Source organism: Neophocaena asiaeorientalis, unplaced genomic scaffold, assembly GCF_003031525.2.
Source record: "Neophocaena asiaeorientalis asiaeorientalis breed wild unplaced genomic scaffold, Neophocaena_asiaeorientalis_V1.1 scaffold371, whole genome shotgun sequence".
Classification (NCBI taxonomy): Eukaryota; Metazoa; Chordata; class Mammalia; order Artiodactyla; family Phocoenidae; genus Neophocaena; species Neophocaena asiaeorientalis.
In genome coordinates, this window is record NW_020172369.1 from 5,085,050 (window position 1) to 5,103,303 (window position 18,254).

An 18,254-nucleotide genomic window follows, 5' to 3' on the forward strand; every position below is an offset into this window, starting at 1 on the left:
GGGCTTGGTAAAAGCTAATTGGGATGTGACAGATACTGGAGCATTTGTAATTAGTGTCCAACCACAGTTCAAGTGTTAAAATGAATCTGATCTTTTAAATATCATGGTCCGTGAGTGGAGGATTTGAGAGGCATTTATGTCACATGGTAAATTTCTGATCCTCTCAGCAAAGACACTGAAGGGTTTGGGGGATTTTTTTGTTTTGTCTTTCTTTGGTTAAGTCTTTTACTACTATTTTTTTAACAAGTGTCTGAATCACCCGTGCGTCAGAAGCCAAATAAAAACAGGCAAAGCAGTGCTTAACAGAGTCCTGACCTCACAGAGAGAACAGACTTGTGGTTGCCAAGGGGGAGGGGGCTAGGGGTTAGCAGATACAAACTATTATATATAGAATGGAAAAACAACAAGGTCCTACTATAGAGCACAGGGAACTATATTCAGTATCTGGTGATAAACCACAATGGAAAAGAATATGAAAAAGAATGTAAATATATGTATAACTGAATCACTTTGCTGTACAGTAGAAATTAACACTGTAAATCAACTATACTTCAAGAAAATAAATTTTTAAAATAAAAATAAATAAAAGTCCCACCTCGGTAAACTGGCCCGTGTGTAAACAGCACATCCCCACCCTACTCCAGCGAAGAAGATGGTGCCAGGGCTGCAAAGTGCTCTAGTTCCCGTGGAAGGGAGACCCATGATGACATGGCTGGGAGTGAACAGTGGGCGAATCGGAGGAGAGGGAGCGTTCTTCTCTCTGGTGCCGGAAACAAGTCACGACTGCGTGAAGTTGAGCCTGCCAGAAAGATGGCGTGGCTCCCATGTCCTCACCTGTCTGCTCTTGTCCCAGATTGGCGGACACCTGGGGGTTATTAACATGGTGGGGATGGCCGTGTTTTTTTTTTTATTTCAAGCCTACGAGTCGAAACTGATATACACTGGGCCCCTTCAGGACCCTGAGGGGAACGTGGGGAGAGGCCAGTCGATCATGTGTAGGATGGAGGCAGCACCATGGAGATTTCCCCACCAGCTAGTCAAGCAGGCAAGCCAGCTTCTGGAACCCCTCACATCCCCAAGGAATTTCAGCCTCGTTTGAGAAGACTGAGAAAAAGAATTTCTTCTAATTCTTAACCGTCTCTGAAGGCCAAGTCAGTATCCACCTCCTCTTGGATCCTTGGAATTATTTACTCATTATTAATTCATTCAACTTATGTATTAAGTGCCTACTGTGTGCCACACACTAGGACTACAGCTGCGAACAAGATACGTCTCTCCACAGCCTCCCTCTTGGAACTTGGACCGGTGGAAGAGACACACAAAGGGCTTCATCACTCTACTCTTGAGTGATGCTATGAAGGGAAAAGCTTGTAAAAAAAAAAAAAAAAAAAAAGGGCAGGGGGCCTAAACTAAACTGGGGAGGGGGAAGCAGCGTCAGAAAAGCTGCTCCAAGGAAGTGACATTTAAGCTGAGACCTGAGGGATGGTTAGGCTTCCATCGGATGAAAATGTGCGAAGGCGGCCAAGAATAGTTAAGGCTCCCCTTTCCCTTGAGAAATGTAAGACCCAGGACTGTGAGGGAGGGAGGAGAGAGGTGTGTATCAGATTCCTAGGAGAGGAGGGAGGCGTGACGTGTCATCGCTGAGAAGGGGCCAGAGGGACGCCAAGCTTGGGGATACATTGAGATCGCCAGTGTGGAGACCTGGTAAGGGTGGTGAGGATTCACGTACAGAGAAGCAAGTAATTCCAGTGCTGGGACCTTTTTCAAGAGACCTCAGGCTGCTTTGGTGACAGTACAAAAGAGGCAGGTGGCTGTGTTTGTTCCAGAGCTAAGGTTTTGCCTTAAGACATACTTGGCTTAATTTTTAATTGTTTGCCTGATGTGCTCTTCTCTTTTATTCTCCTTCTCTCCCTTACCTAATAAATTATTCATTAAACTTGCACTTTGAGAGTCAGCTTGCGAATCCTCCCTTTGCAGTAACATGTATTCAGTAAAAATGTCTTGACTGTCTCCTGTTTGCCGGCTCATGGAGATGCTGAGAATGTGATGGGATACGAGATGGATATATCCCTGCCCTCAAGGAACTTTTCATTCAGATCAGATGAGCAAACATGCAAGGCAGGAAGAAACAGAGCATAAAGTTCAAACTGCACACTTTGTGAAACAGCCCATTAAGACTTGCTTATGCAAATTGAAGACCCTATACCTGGATTCCTCACCCATGACTGTCAGAATCATTTTCTCCCTCTCTCTCTCTCTCTCTCTCTCTCTCTCTCTCTCTCTCTCTCCGACCCCTCTCCTGTTCTCTCATGAGATTTACCATTAAAAAAAAAATGAGCCTTGGGAATTGGTTTTCAAGTCAGGATAGGAGGAACAACCTTAGAAGCCATTCCTTACCCACCAAAGGCACTCGCCTTTTGGCTTTTCTGAAGGCAAAAACCAAGACGGCGGCAGAGCTTTGATAAGCAATAAACTATATTACTCCTGTAATGTAAGTTTAATGTATTTTTGAAGACAAGTGACAGCCACACACACACACTCCCAAAGGGTCAGATTTCCCATTTCCCATGGGGATCAACAGGTTTAATATGCACAAGAAGAAATCAGGTTACGCTTACAGATGGCCTGAAGGATTTATAACCCGCTCTTGGGATGAATGCCTTGCTCTTTCCACAGCAGCAGCAAGCCTTGATGGCAGCAGGGCCAGTTTGGTGATGTCAAGGCTTCCCAGGTTCCTTTCTCTCGCGCTTCAAGCTGCTGCAGGAGGAAATGTCAAGATACTGCTCCATAGTGATGTAAATAAAATGATTCGGGAAACCATAAGGAAAAACTTACCTTGGAGTCCTTTACCACCTTCTGCTCTTTGGGTGTGTTTGGGGAAAGAGAGAAACGGGGATATCTTTGTAACAACTGGTACATCAGAGACCCTTGGGCCTTAGCAGGGCCCTGGTGGACAGACACGGCTCCGTGTTTACAGCAGACCCGCTTGACTCTATCACAGAGTTCAGTGCACAAAGCTTACCTAGAGCAGAGCCCCTTTGGTCGGAAGAGAAATTGACCCGAATTTGAATACTTGAGCTTAAAACTCTTTCAGGAGACCGGAGACGTCAGCGGAGAGGTTCATGCTTCCATAGCCTGTGCATCTGCCCACGTGCCTCACAGGACAGAAGCCCAGCAAAGAATTTAGGTGTTTGGTTAAAATCTGTTGCTCGTAAAGTGTCATTTTACCGCATGGTTCCCACACCTGGTGATGACCCGGGAAGGAGGCGTTCCCATGGCGATGGGTCCTTGACCTTATTTCGGCCGTTGGTGAGAAGCCATGTGGAGGTGGTTTCCAACATGCTTAATTATGAGTCAACTAGGACAGCTATAAAATGGTAATGACCATCATTACTGACCTCAACCGGCTTCAGAGGAACTAAGTGTCTGCTTCTATAGCTAATCTCACCGGCCATCCCAGCTCTACCAAATCATACAGAATTTGCAGCGATCAGAGCACCTACCTGTTAAATGTGTTTGGCTAAACAAAGAAATAGCTGGTAGTTGGCCTGCACCTTTCATTGATTTCATCCGGTTTTCGCTTTCTTTTTTGTTGGAATTGATTGGGGTGGCGATAGTCCAGGCTAATGAAGACAGTTAAAAGGCTCAGCAGGGGCACCGACAGCAAGAATAACTGAGGTCTGTCCTGGAGGAGCCTGCTGATTAGGGCTGAGAATAGAATTATACTGTCCCCTTGTGGTTAAACATGGCACCTGCTTTTAAAGTAAAAGGCCCTCGGTTTTTCTCAAGATTGAATCACTTACTGATTAAAATCGTGAAAGGAATGGATACAAAAGTATGAGTGATTATGGAGCTTTTAGTCCGAAATAGTTTTCCAACCCTACTTCTAAAAGAATCCCCAAAAGCAGTCTATAAACTCACGCATCGACCTTTTTCAGGGCCAAATGACAATTGCCCACGGTACTCTGAAATGATATAAAATTGCGGGGTGGGTGAAATGCCACTGCCTCTTGTCAATATCATGCATTAAATTACAGTCACCGGTCATGATTGAACGTCAGTGCAACCAATGGTGAAGCCTATTCTAAAACAAAAAGATTGAGGTACAACTATTAAACTAAATATTTCATTAGTATTATGATCTTTTGCAACTCATCTTAGTGGGGCATTCAGGTGCTGTAATAAATGTTTGCTGAGGTACGGTGAATGGTCATCCTTTGCTCTATGTTGAATAACTCATAGAATATTTACTCATGTGGTCTGACAACGGGATATTTTTTAACTTTGAAGAAACAGTATTCTATAATTGAATGCAATTTTATTGAGACAGGTAGGGACAGGATGGAGAGAAATAGGCTTAAATATCCTTGAAAAAATCGTGAGAGATCGCCCCAAATTGTTCATGTATTTCTGCTGGTGTGGGTTGATGCTGGATGCTCAGGAAACATCTTACTTGATATAGGAATTAGCAGAAAATTAGCTGGTCCCCAAGGCCGGTAACAACATCAGGGACTCCGCAGCCTTGGATTATCTTTTCCACGTGGACCTGGTTGGTAAAGGCGCACAGTGTATGATATAGAAAACCCTCGCTCCTTCGGGGGCCCTTCCTTTTCAGGGTGACTTCTTACTTCCCGGACCCTGTGCCTCGCTGTCCTCATTCTCTCTCTCTGTCGCTAATCCTGAGAGAAGCCTTGAGTCTCAGGGAAGGACACCGATGCCCCGCCCTGCTCAAAATGAACTCCACGAAAGAACCCTGAACACTGCATTTAAGTTCAGTGAAACCAGTGCAGGAGGGTCCAGCCTTGGGTGGAAAGTCCATTCCACTTCTTGGAAAGCCATCCACACAGGACTTCCACTCTCATCTCCACCAAGCGGGAGGAATGTGGAAGTCATAACGCGTACACCCGTTATGGGTGTTAGCTCTTCTCTACACACATGGGGGAGGGGCAGTCCGTCTACACACGGCGAGGGGGTAATCTACATATGCGGTGGAGGGAGGGAGTCGTCCATCTACACAAATGGGGCGGGGGAAGGGGATAGTCTATCTACACACACGGTGGAGAAAGAAGGGGAAGTAGGCCGTTTACACACACTGGGGGGCCAGTTCATCAAAACACACACGGGAGGGCTAGTCTGTCTACACACATGGTGGGGACAGTCCGTCTACACACACTGGGTTGGTGGGGGGAGGCAGCGATGTCTCAATAGTAAATGAGCCACTAAAATTTAAGAAGGAGATGACCAGAGAAGAAATGGGCAGGAGAATTATGGGAACAGGAGACCAAAAAGAGAAAGAGACCAGGAGAGGAGAGTACCAGTGGTGCAGACCTTCTCTAAATCTGGAACAATCCCAGAGGGAGGTCATGTGTGTGTAGACCCCTGGCCCCTGCAAGGGTAGGTGCTCCTGCTGCACTGCCACCACAGCTGTGACCTGTGTGGCTCCTGGTCGAGTTGCACATAGAGGTTTCTGAGAGGTGGAAGCTGCCCACGCAATTGGAGCCCTTATCCTTAGGGGTACAATGTATTGATAACCTGACTCAGAAACAGTACCAGATGATGATCTTGCTTTTCACTGTGAGATTTTTTTTTTTTTTTTTTTTTTTCCATTTTTTTTGTCCACGATGAGAACTTTTGTAAAAAAGCATTTCTGTCAGTAGCTTTTCTGCAAATTCTGGTTGAAGGGGAGTGATCCAGGAGTTTTGACACATTTTCTCTGAGTTACATCCTTTATTCAGTAACTGGTAATAATCGACTTTGGCCCTTTTTCTCCCCACACTGTTCTGCTAGCTGGAGCACCACATAATTCATTATATTCTATCGCCTCCCCCTGTTGAGAAAGAGAGAAAGAGAAAAGAGAAACGTGTACCAGAGATGGAGAGAGGGTCCTGCTGGATAGATATGTGCCTTTTGAATAATTCACTCAGCAAACTATTTTCTAAGAACCGGGAACTTTATAAAGAGACATTGATTAAATCATTGTACGAATGAATGAGCAAAGGAAAGAAGGAACACACAAACGCCTGCACAACAGATATCTTTTGTTTGTACCTCCTGAAATGTGTTATGCATGAACCTGGATCTGGATGTAAAAATTTATTTCATATATATTCAGAGGTCCCCGTCATTCATGCGCTTGAATGTATTTTAATAACGTGTGGCGCCAGTTTGTAGTCTAAGTTTAAAAGTGAATTATTCATTGTTTCAACAAATCAGAAGAGAAGTGCTGGTGATTTTCACTCAGTTATAGCTGTCCAGGGGCAAACAGGCAAGGGCAATTTGACCATCCATTCCTGTATACATGTAGTGTTTATAGGTATAATATATAACCAACACAGGAAGAAAGAAGTTCTGTATTACCCAGGAAGTTGTCATTTATTTATTTATAGAGCATTAAGAAGTGTTCATGTTGGTTCAAGGCCATATAGAAAGCAATCGACTTCATCTAGAAATCTCTCTGCATGCTTGTAGATAAAATTTTTCTCCAGCTTTTTATTGTTTGTCACCTTTAAATATTGAAATAAATGTGAAATGTTTCACCTGGAGAAAATCTGGTCTCGTTGAACCACAGTGACTCCATTAAGCTCCCCAGGTGCTGACTTGATGTAGATGCTCAGTGATGGCTACACAGAGTCCCAGGTCTGTTACGGAAGCAAATGGAAATGCAAACATCAACCGTCTTTTTCAAGAAAAAAAAAGTTTTGAGTTTTGATGAATTATCATGACAAAAATATTTATTTGCTGACTTTATTCATGAATCTTAAGATGAAGTTAAAGGCTGTTTAAGTGAGAATGTTCTAGAATTGAGCAAAGCAAGTGTTCTTTAAACAAGGCATCTCTGACGAGAGATCATCGTTAATTTGATATAGCACTCTGTTTTTCAAAATCTAAAAGTCTTAAAATATTTCACAGAACTCATTGGCCATTTTCATTTAGAAACCCTGTAGCTGGACCGGGAAGCGGTAGCCCCCAGTGAGAAGGAGCGCCCTCTAGGGCCTGAGACCACTGGCGCTGGAGTCAGAGCTGGCTGGTCTCATATCGTCCGCTGCCACTGAGCGCGGTGACACCGTCGGGGAACTTAGTGTCTCTGAAAAATGGGGACTACCCGTGCCTTCTTCACAGACTGGTGGCAGTGGTCAAATGAGGAAAGCACTCGAGTCCCAGGCACATGCAGGGTACTAATACGTCCCAGCTTTTATACTCAATTTGTAGTTGTTTATAAATAGGTCTTATTTGCTGCCGGTGATGCATTCTTAGCGTAGACTTTCAGCCATCCCTTTGAAACTGGACTTATTGAGTGCTTACAAAGTTTAGTGAAAGCCAGCCCTGAATATAAAGTCACATACTCAGAACAGTTAACTGTTTATGAAGGTGAATGTAAAGACAATCCATTTCGTTAATTGTATTGACCTTAAACCTTCTCGAAGAGAAGCAGGTTTGGGGAGTTGGGGATTCAGGTGGGAAAGATGCAAACTGCATTTTCGTGAAAGCTGTAATAAATGCTTTACACTGTTCTGGCAAAAAAAAAAAAAAAAAGAACAAGGGAAACCAAATAAGCATTTATTCATTTGCTGTGGAGTACTTGGAGTCTTAAATTTACTTGAAGACATTAAGAATCTATCCCCAAACATATGCAAATAACAAGACATCCGTTGCCTCAAACACTGCGCTAGGCACTGCAGGCTCCTGCTTTGTGTTTTGGGTGAGAAAACAAAGGCCTGGACCACAGAGGGGAACTTGCCCAGAGGGAGTTCCAAGTCGAGTCCAGTGCATTCTGCACACACCTCCCTGCTCTGCTCAAACGCCCCCTTCACCCCACGCCCCACCAGGAACTTACTCCCAGATTCTGGCATTTCACGCGAGAAGTTGTCAAAACACACGGTTGTTCTCTCTGCAGGAGGACGCAGCCCTCTGCCCCCATGTCGCCACCTTGGAAGGACTGACCAAATCCAGCAGCCTGTGCCACTTCCCACCCACCATGGGACCCGAGGGAAGCTTGCTGAGTGGGGGACAAATGCAGATCACCCTGTGGGGAAGCCTGGCAGCTGTGGCCACCTTCTTCCTCATCACCTTCCTCATCTTTCTGTGCTCCAGTTGTGACAGGTGAGAGCAGTGCATGTCTACTAGAGCCTTAAAATAACATGTTCCCTGGACCCAGAAGACTTTCTATATAAAAAGCCTGTGATGAATGGCATCTCACTGCATAGACATTCCCAGAAACTCGTATGTTAGATGAACTGACTTCTCTGCCGCAAAGGAGCCCAGAACCCTTTTTATTAGTTCAGTGAAAAGCCACATCTGATTCTCCTGGGGAGCAACTGGAAGACCCCTTATGTATGAAATTCCCAGAAGGAAAATTTTGCTATTCTTATGAGCACACCCTTGTCCAAATGTGTATTTTCTTTTTCCATCTGTGGACATTTGGAAATCTAAGTATCATGTACGTTAAAGATACTCTTTTTGTTGCCATTTGAGAGTTACTGAGAATTTTTGCTGCTCTGTAGCTTTCAGGGGGTCATTTTATTAAGGATTTGTTATCTAGAACTGCAGTTTCATTTTTTTCTACAGGAGAAACATTCTGTGTATGAAATAACCATCTTGTCTTATTTTAGAATTATACTTCTCTCTCTCTCTCTCTCTCTCTCTCTTTCCTTTTCCCCTCCCCCCTTCCTCCCTCTTTGTCTCCCTCATATACAATAAAATGTGTAACCCCTCCACCAAGAAGAAAAGGAGATCTTTGCTTGGAGAGAAGCAAAGTCCTTTCTAACCAGGAGTGATTTTCCAGGTGTTCAGACATTGTTAACACATATGCAGCTCTCTGGTGAGGGCTGCTGCCGGGAGCCAGTGCAGACCAGCTGACAGCTAGCCCTCTTTCAAACTCTTCTCAATAACCTTGGAAGAGACTGGACAAGTGTCATTTAAAAGTCTGGATGTGGCTTTGTGCCCTAAAGTCTGTCAGGAGGGGAAAACCCAGACTCCCTGAACACAAGTAGCCTCCAAATCCCTGCCCGGTTTGGATCCAGGACTCCAGGGCTGGGAGAGAGACTAACTGGCCAGAAAGATGAAGAAATAGAAGCAAAGCTAGAGGAGTGTTTGTTCCCCTGGAACAAACAAGGGAGGGCCTGCCTTGCAATTATTTATGCCCCCACTAGGTGTCACTGTTTCCTTATACATCTATGGGAAAGGTAGCCTCTAGTACTGATGGCTTTCTTTAGCCTGTCCCGAGTAAAAATAAATTCTATTTTTACTGGATGGACTTTTCCATAGACTGCAAGTACATATGACTCATCCTGAGGGCATGTAACCTCCCCCGACAAGCCAAAAGTTGTATTTTCTTTATTTTCTCAATCCCATGGCAGTGTGTGACTTTGCAAGGACTGAATTAAGAAAGATGAAGAGATGAGAATTGTTGATTTCCTTACAAAAAACAAAACCAAAAAACTCATTCCAGTATTCTAGATATAAACAGTTTCTACTCAGGAAACTGCCCCAGTCCTCTTGTTCACTTGTATTTTCTACTCCTGGAGGAAGGGGACGTCCAGAGAGGTGACCAGCCCCTTGCTGGAACTTGATTCCCTCGGACCCTGCTGCCTGCAGAGGAGGGGTAGAGTGACTTGTCCGGCTTCTGCTTCCTTGGCAAAATAAACCCGGTTTTTAAAAGAGAGATTATTTAAATGTTGATCAAAGTTTGAAAAGGAAAGGGGAGTGTATGTTTGATTTTAGATGGCACGTTGGATGTTACAGCCATGTTTCCTTTTCTGTTTCAGAGAAAAGAAGCCGAGACAGCACGGCGGAGACCATGAGAACCTGATGAACGTGGTGGGTATGCGTGCACGAGCTTTAAAGCATCAGCCGCTTATCTAAAGCAGGTCCCTACAAGCTTACAACCTGAAGGAAGCCCAGGGAAGCAATTCAGCCAGAGTTAACTGGCTGCCTGGGCCGTGTCCTCTTGCTGCAGGTTTATTCACCGTGGCTAGAGGCCTGTGCAATTAGCCAGGTTGTTGGGAGAGCTTCTGAAACGGATGCAATTGTGCCACTGCTGGAAGGATCCTCAGATAGTTCCAACCTACTGCAGGGACGTTTCTGTTTTGCCTCTGCTGGGCTCCAGCCGGTGTATTAGTTGGCTAGAACTGTCATAACAAAGGACCATAAACTGAGTGGCTTAATAAATTTATCATGTCACAGTTCTAGAGGCTAGAAATTCGAGATCAAGGTGGCAGCAGGGTTGGTTCCTTCCGAGAGCTGTGAGAGCGCATCTGTTACAGGCCGCTCTCCTAGCTTCCCATGGTCGGTTGGCAGCCTTTAGTGATGCTTGGTTTGAAGATCTCTGCCCTTACATTGTGTTCTCCCTGTGACTCTTTACACCGTCTTCCCTCTATGTGTGTCTGTCTCTGTCCGAGTTACCCTTTTTTAAGGCTTCTGATACGACCTCATCTTAACCTGTTTCATCTGCAATGATCCTGTTTCCAAATGAGGTCAAGTCTAAGGTATTGAGGGTTCGGACTTCAATATAGGAATTTGGAGATGATAAAATTCAACCTGTAACAGCTGATCATTAAGCTTACTGGAGCCTGGGACCCGCAGCATCCCAGATGTGGCCTGGCCTTGCTGGGTTTTCTTGCTCTGTGTCCTAAAGGGTCCTGATCGAGCCCCGCGGGCCTCTTGGATTCACCCAGATAGGGAGCAGCCTGGGCGTCCTGGTCCCACGTCATTCTCTCCCCTCAGGCCCATGCCTTTAACTGGCTGAGCAATTCCAGCAGCTGGGGATGGGGCCGCCCTCATATGCGCAAGGCTGAAATGGTGAAGATGCTTCCTGTCCCAGACGTAATTTCTCAAGATCAGGCATAAACTGGTTGGAGGAAGAAGGGGCAAAAAGGAAAGATGGGTGAGTGAAGTATGTCATGTGAGGTCTGGTATGAAATACTCAGCCAGCAGCCAGGTTCCAAGCTCACCCAGGAGGCGTCCCGGGCACCCTGCCCTATGATTGAGGGATTCTTCCAGGCCATGCAGTGAAGTGGTCAGCCCTCCTCTCCTGGGAGCCCCTGGGGAGTTCCTTCCTTTCATCTCCGTATGCAGGCGGCTCACACACACACACCCTCCACTGCTTTCCGGGTTTCTCATCACCCCCCTCCTTTTTACCCCCGTTGTCACCCTCACTGCAGTCTCTGGTTGTCTATATCCCCACTTCTCACCTGCCCCCAGCGCCTCTGTTGGATTGCCGCTGTGCAGGCACCCAGAGGGTGGGTGGGAGAGGAGGTGGTGCCTCCACTGTGGCTTCTCCCACGTGCAGGTCCCAGGCCCCAGCTTTCTTCCCTTTGCCACTCTCCTTGGTGCCCGTTGGCAGGAGACGCGGGGCTGGGGGAGAGGCTTCCATCTCCATTTGTTAGAAAACTCTACGGGGGGGTGGGGGGAGGCTGGGAGCAAGCCCTCGGGTCATCCTGATATTTGCTCAGGTGTGAGAACCTCTGCTCTAGACCTTTGGTTCCTGCTCTTCTGCTAACTCCCAGCAGCAGCCCTGGGTGAGACGGGAAGAGAGTGGCGGGTGGATAAAAGGAAGATCTGACTCTCCGTTTGCAGTGTCCTTCATTAATAGCCCCCCATAGCCTCTCTCATATGAATGTGTGAGCAAGGGAGTGCACGTTTGCACACACACATCACATGGCTCTCTTTACAAGCTTCTGTCCTAGCTTCTCAATTTTGTACAACTTGCAGAGTCTCCATCCCAGGCCTGAGAAGTCCTTGTAGTCAGCCAGCCTTCCCCACCCCTGATCCCGGCTCTGACACACACCCCGACACACACCGATTGCTCCACAGCCCCAGAGGAGCTGCCTTTAAATTCTAAGGTGAAAAGGGCCGGGGTGGGGGGGCGGTGGTGTCCCATGGCTGCATCTGAAGCTGCAGTGAGAGAGAGGCTCCCTCCTGGCTTCTGTGCTTGGAGCTCCAGCAGGCGTTTTCTCGTAGAAGCTAAGAGAAGAAATGGTGGTGAGAGCCTAGAGTATGATAATTCAGCTGTGACGGATTGATGGTGCTGTTATGGGCCCACCTGGGAGCCATCCTCCCCCCACAGCTGACTCCTGCCCAGGGGTGACGTCATTTCTGTGAATGGGCACCTGGGTCTGCAGCCGCCCTGCACCCTAACACAACGACCCATCTCACGGGCTGCATGGGATGAAATAGCTGACTCCCGGTACATGTTTGGATCATGACGCAGCATGAGCTATTTGCTCCCTGTTATTATTACTTGGTTCCCAAGTCAAAGAATTTGTGAAGCCAGCTAGCCAAGGCTGTGGTGCTGTTTACATCAGAACTTCCCAGGGGGACTCCTGGAACATGGTCCAGTGTGGCCTCCTGGGTCCCGCAGGCCGTGCATTCCATGAGTGGGAAGGGGGAACAGATCATATCAGCAGTGATTCAGCTGCTACGTGGGACCGGCTGCATATTTCAAGAAATATGTGAGCTACCACCTTACCTTCAGGCTAGTCATAGCTGTAGCTCAGCCTGGCGTGTCATGCCATGTACTGTCCACCCAGGCTAGCCCAGTAGAAAACAATCAATGCCATTCTTCCCTCCAGGCGTCCTGAATTTGTTTGTGAGAATAAGAAAGGTTTGCAAACCTACTTTTTAGCATACGATGGTTTCGGTGAACCTTGAAGCAGAGACTTGGCTGATTTATGAGTCTCAGACATCAGTGACATTATCTTTGATCAGATTTAAGTCCCTTCCCTTCAGATGACAAAGGTGATGTTTTCCTCGGCATGACACACCCTTAAAAAGGGTAACGTTTCCGGCACCCTGGTAGAAGGATGAGGCCTCTCTCTGCTGGAGCTGATTCCGATCAGCCCTGGGGCTTCTGATCCCCCTCACCTTGAGATAAGGGACCTGAGACCCCACAACCTACCATAGCCTATTTGTGATTACCAGATGGGAAGCTCTGTGGATGGCGGCCTCGGAAGATTCCCAGGACGGCCCTGTCCAATAGAACCTTCCACCAAGATGGAAGTGTTCTGTAACTGCACTGAAAGGGTAACCACTGTCCACGTGTAGCCACTGAGCCCTTGAAATGTGACTAGTGCAAACTGAGGAACTCGATTTTATTTCGTTTCGCTTAACTTAAATCTAAGCAGTGGATTTGGGTTTTGTTGTTGTTGTTTTCATTTTTAGAAGAAACCATGGAGGGAATTCCCTGGCGCTCCAGCGGTTGGGACTCTGCACTCTCACTGCCGAGGGCCAGGGTTCAATCCCTGGTTGGGGAACTAAGATCCCACAAGCTGTGCAGTTTGGCAAAAATAATTAATGAATGAATTAATTAATTTTTAAAAATACCCCCCCCATAAGAAAGCCGTGGATATTCCCCTCTGCCACGCAGTCTGATCCTTTTGGTGCCTTTGTTTTTGCAGCCTTCCGACAAGGAGGTGTTCAGCCGTTCAGTTACCAGCCTGGCCACAGACGCGCCTGCCAGCAGCGAACAGAATGGGGCACTCACCAACGGTGACAGTAAGTTCTGCAGAAATACCAGCTATCCATGCAGGCCTCATCACCTGAGAAAGGGCTGGGTTTCAGAAAATGTGGCTCAGAAACTAGGAAATGTGTTTGTTCTTGCTTACCTTTTGTATTACTACCAGTTTTAGCCAAAAAAATCTCATTTGGATGAAAAGTTAATATCTATGAATTGGCTTCTGTGTGCCATTGTTCTAAGATTTGTATGTATACTAACTCATTTTTTTTTTTTTTTTTTTTTTTTAGCGCCACCAGGGAAGCCCTAGAGTCTTATTTTTTATTTTATTATTTATTTATTTATTTTTGCCGTACGCGCGCCTCTCACTGTTGCGGCCTCTCCCGTTGCGGAGCACAGGCTCCGGACGCGCAGGCTCAGCGGCCATGGCTCACGGGCCCAGCCGCTCCGCGGCATGTGGGATCCTCCCGGACCGGGGCACGAACCCGCGTCGCCTGCATCGGCAGGCGGACTCTCAACCGCTGCGCCACCAGGGAAGCCCTGTACTAACTCATTTTGCTAACCCGTTTGTGCTAGCGACTAGAATTACCATGACTAATATGACTGCCCTGTAGGGTACAGGTTATTACTCTTCACAGTTTACAGATGAGGCAACTGAAACATTGCTGCTGCAACAAATTACCACAAACTTAGTGCCTTAGAAGGACACAGGTTTATTAACTTGGAGCTCTGGAGGTCAGAGTCTGAACCGGGTCTCCCTGGGCTAAAATCAAAGTATCAGCAGGGCTGCGCTCCTTCCCCAAGGCTCTAGGGAAGAATCTAGTTCCTTGCCTGCTTCCGCTGCTAGAAGCCTCCTGCATTCCTTGGTCCTGGACTTCCCTCCATCTTCAAGTCTCTCTCCGACTCTCCTGCCTCCATCTTTCACTGATAAGGACCCTCAGAATTACACCGCGCCCACCTGGATGCCCCAGTTTTCCTCCCCATCTCAAGATCAGCTAATAGTTCATCAGTATCCTTAATTCCTCCCTTGCCGTGGAATGAAACACACAGAATCCAGGGAAGGGGTCGTGGGTTCCTGAGTGGGGGGTGGGCATTATTCTGTCTGGCACAGAGAGGTTAATCACTTGCCTAAGATGTTATGGTCAGTGCTCTGAGGATCTGTAATTTGAACCCTCGATCTGACTCCTGGGTACACCCTTAGGACCACTCTGCATGCTGCCTGTTTCACGCCCAGGATGTGCTCGCTCACCAAAGTCACAGCTACATTTCCACTCCCCAGTTTACAGAGCGCTTTCACCTGGGGTAGCAAATCCTCCTCTTACCTCCAGTTACAGACAAGGAAACTGGGGGACAGTCAGGATTGACACCGGAGGCTTCAGACTCCAGTGCCTGTTCTCTGTCCACCGTGACACACACATCTAATTCCAGAGGGCAAAAGTTCACCCCCTCCCTGATGATCAAGTATTTAGTACACAGTGGGTAGTGATGGTAACTTCCGACAAGGGTTCCATTATCATATTCCCGAGATACTCTTCACGGACACTATTTCTAGTCCTCCTAAAGAGAAGTAATCTTTTTTTTTTTTTTTTCAGGATAAGAGGTGAGCACTTTATTTCTTCTTTCACTCATTTAGTTTTTCATGTAAAAACATAGTGGGGTCAACCATGCATTAGACACTATTCTGGACTCCAGGGTCTTAGAGAATCCCACTCTAGTCAATTAAAACAAATGGGTTAAAAACTGTAAGTTATAGGGCTTCCCTGGTGGCGCAGTGGTTGAGAATCTGCCTGCCAATGCAGGGGACACGGGTTCGAGCCCTGGTCTGGGAGGATCCCACATGCCGCAGAGCAACTAGGCCCGTGAGCCACAACTCCTGAGCCTGCGCGTCTGGAGCCTGTGCTCCGCAACAAGAGAGGCCGCGATAGTGAGAGGCCCGCGCACGGCGATGAAGAGTGGCCCCCGCTTGCCACAACTAGGGAAAGCCCTCACACACAAACGAAGACCCAACACAGCCAAAAATAAATAAATACATAAATAAACTCCTACCCCCAACATCAAAAAAGAAAAACTAAGTTATAAACCCACACACAGATGTAAAGAATATATACGATATATAAGGAATATATATATTATATAAAGTAAATATATATGAATATACCAGTACAAATACATGTTTAAGTATATATTTACTTTATATAATATATATATTATATACATACACACATATATATATATATATATAAAGAATGTATAGTATATAAAGAACATACAGTGGAGAGACAGTAATTTAATAACTGGCTCACTGCAGTGTAGGTACCCAAAGGGCAGGACTCATTGGACCTCATTGATGAATGATGTATCGCCAGCACTTCAACCATCGCTGGCACCTAGGAGGCACTCAAAAAACATTTGATAAAGGGATGACTGAATGGCTCCACGCAGTAACATTTCTGTAGCAATCTAAGAATTTCAAATACGAATTTTCTAATTTGAGGTAAAAATGTCGGCACCGGGAGCCAGTAAGATGGAAGCAAGAGCTTTAAAAAGGCACAGGGTAGGCGGACCCTTTGGGATACTGCTTTGGGCACATTTTTGCCCCATTTTTTCCATTGTCTCTCAAACAAAGTGACCTGTGAAGGGGGATGGCTCCCAGGTATTCCCTCCACACAAGAGGAGGCCAGTAGGGCCAGGAGAGTGGTTGCCACACATACCCCACCCCCCTTGGAGCCCAGCCTCCCACAGTTTGGCCCTATGCAGTGTCACTTTCATCCTCTGGTCACTTTGGACACTACCTACAAGGAGCCCATCAGGAGTAACAACAAATACTGTATAACTGTGACCCAAATTGATAGCCAAGACAATTTATTAAATACTGTATTGGAAAGATGTAATGGATGGCTTTAGTTTACACTGTGATTGAAATAAGAATATCCACTAACAGTCAAAACATCTGTAATTTACAGCCTCAAGTCAAATAAAAAGCCAGCACTTTGATTTCACCTAACTTGACATCATCTGATTCACTCTAATAATTATGTCAGAAATTGTCTTTCTCCACTTTTAATACTCCCACTGCTTTAGTTCTTTCAGAAGACAGCACCATGACCTGCACGCAGCATTACGAGGAAGTCCAGACCTCAGCTTCAGATCTGCTGGACTCCCAGGACAGCACAGGGAAGCCAAAATGTCATCAGAGCCGGGAGTTGCCCAGAATTCCTCCTGAGAGTGAAGTAGACACGATGCTCAATGGAGAAAGCGCGGACGGGGACCAGGGTCTGGGGATGGAGGGGCCGTATGAAGTGCTCAAGGACAGTGCCTCACAAGAAAATATGGTGGAGGACTGCTTGTATGAAACTGTGAAAGAAATTAAGGAGGTGACGGCCGCCGCCCACTCAGCTGGAGGCCACAGCAGCAGGTCGAAGTCAACTTCCACTGTGAAAGAGCTTCCGGGGCCCCAGGCCAGTGGCAAAACAGACTTTGCCGAATATGCCTCCGTGGACAGAAACAAAAAGTGTCGACAAAGCGCTAATACAGAGAGTATTCTTGGAAATCCATGGGATCCCGAAGAGGAGGCGCCACCCCCTGTCCCCATTAAACTTCTGGATGAAAATGAAAACCTTCAGGAAGAGGCAGAGAGTAAAACAGGAGAAGAAGGGGCCGCCGAGGGGACCAGTGAAACCAACAAGGTGGGCTCCGGCACATTGGTTTCAGAGCTTTTGTCACAATTGGGCATCTAGCTGATCCTGGGGCTTTTGCTTGCACGTTGTGCTAAGGAATACATGCTAGCACCTTCACGTGCATTGAATGGTGGAAGCTGTTTTAGTGGAAGCTGTGTTTGACTTTTTGTTCCCCCCTCCAAGTAATAAAATACTGAAAGCTCATATTTACAAAATATTTCTCTCTTGGCACCTTTCTTGGATATCTTCCAGTTTTTGCATCATGTCTAATGGGGGCAAGTATTATTTTCTTCATTGTGAAGACCAAGAACTGGAAAGACGAGACTCTTTGCCACCCACTTAGCCTCTTCCACTTGTTACCACCCCAGGCAGTGGGGTGATCTCCCCGCTCCCCGGGTCCCAGAAATCAGAGCACAAGAACAGGCAGAGGGGACCAGTTCACAGGTGCCACTGGGCGTATCTGATTATGTATAGACTTTTATATGAATCAAGTAAGAGATTTTATTTTGTGACAATTTCTAAATAATGACCTGTAGCTCTCAAGTGTAACTATTCAACAGAGCTCTAAAATGTACTAACAATCCCCAAGCCTTCTCTGTGGGTGTCTCATAAGCTGATGTCTGAGCCACCATAGCTTGGGATTCACATCTCCAGCTGTCAGCATTTCCTTGGGATTTAAACTAGGCCCTACCTGCTTTAGGCAACTGATATCTAATTTCCATTCTCTGCGGAGCAAAAAGTAGGGTTCTCTTCTCAAGTTTTGGTAGGAAGGCCAAGTAGGGACTAGTCAGTCAGTAGTAGCCTTGAAAAACCTGTGGCGTTCATGATCTAAAGGGGAGGCCCGGCTAGGGTTATATAGCTTATACCAAGGAGTCGTTCTGTGTAGTGTTCTCTGAATGCATTTCAGCTTTTCGTTTTACCCGTAAAGTGAGCCATTGAGAGCCTCAGTAAAGTATTTATGAATATATTTGTAAAATGCAAAAATGCAGCCTAACTTTTTTGCCCTTTGTATAACTAAAGATAATAAAACGAATGTGACATTTATGCTGCCTAAAGCAGTTAAACCTTCTTTACTTACAAGCATTTGAAAGAGAAGAGAGTTGACTGTCTAACCACTGCTAAGTAAG

At 46.3% G+C, this 18,254-nt stretch overlaps 1 protein-coding gene across 3 annotated transcripts in view; it reads left to right on the plus strand.

Annotated features, from left to right (window-relative positions):
* PAG1 (phosphoprotein membrane anchor with glycosphingolipid microdomains 1) overlaps positions 1-18,254 on the plus strand; it is a 141,950-nt gene that overhangs the window by 107,706 nt on the left and 15,990 nt on the right. For all 3 annotated transcript variants that reach the window (XM_024731345.1, XM_024731355.1, XM_024731336.1), the window contains 4 exons: positions 7,895-8,100; positions 9,765-9,816; positions 13,395-13,491; positions 16,532-17,136. In XM_024731345.1, the coding sequence (XP_024587113.1) occupies positions 7,976-8,100; positions 9,765-9,816; positions 13,395-13,491; positions 16,532-17,136 (879 nt within the window). In that variant the 5' untranslated portion in view covers positions 7,895-7,975. The remainder of the gene's footprint in view (positions 1-7,894; positions 8,101-9,764; positions 9,817-13,394; positions 13,492-16,531; positions 17,137-18,254) is intronic.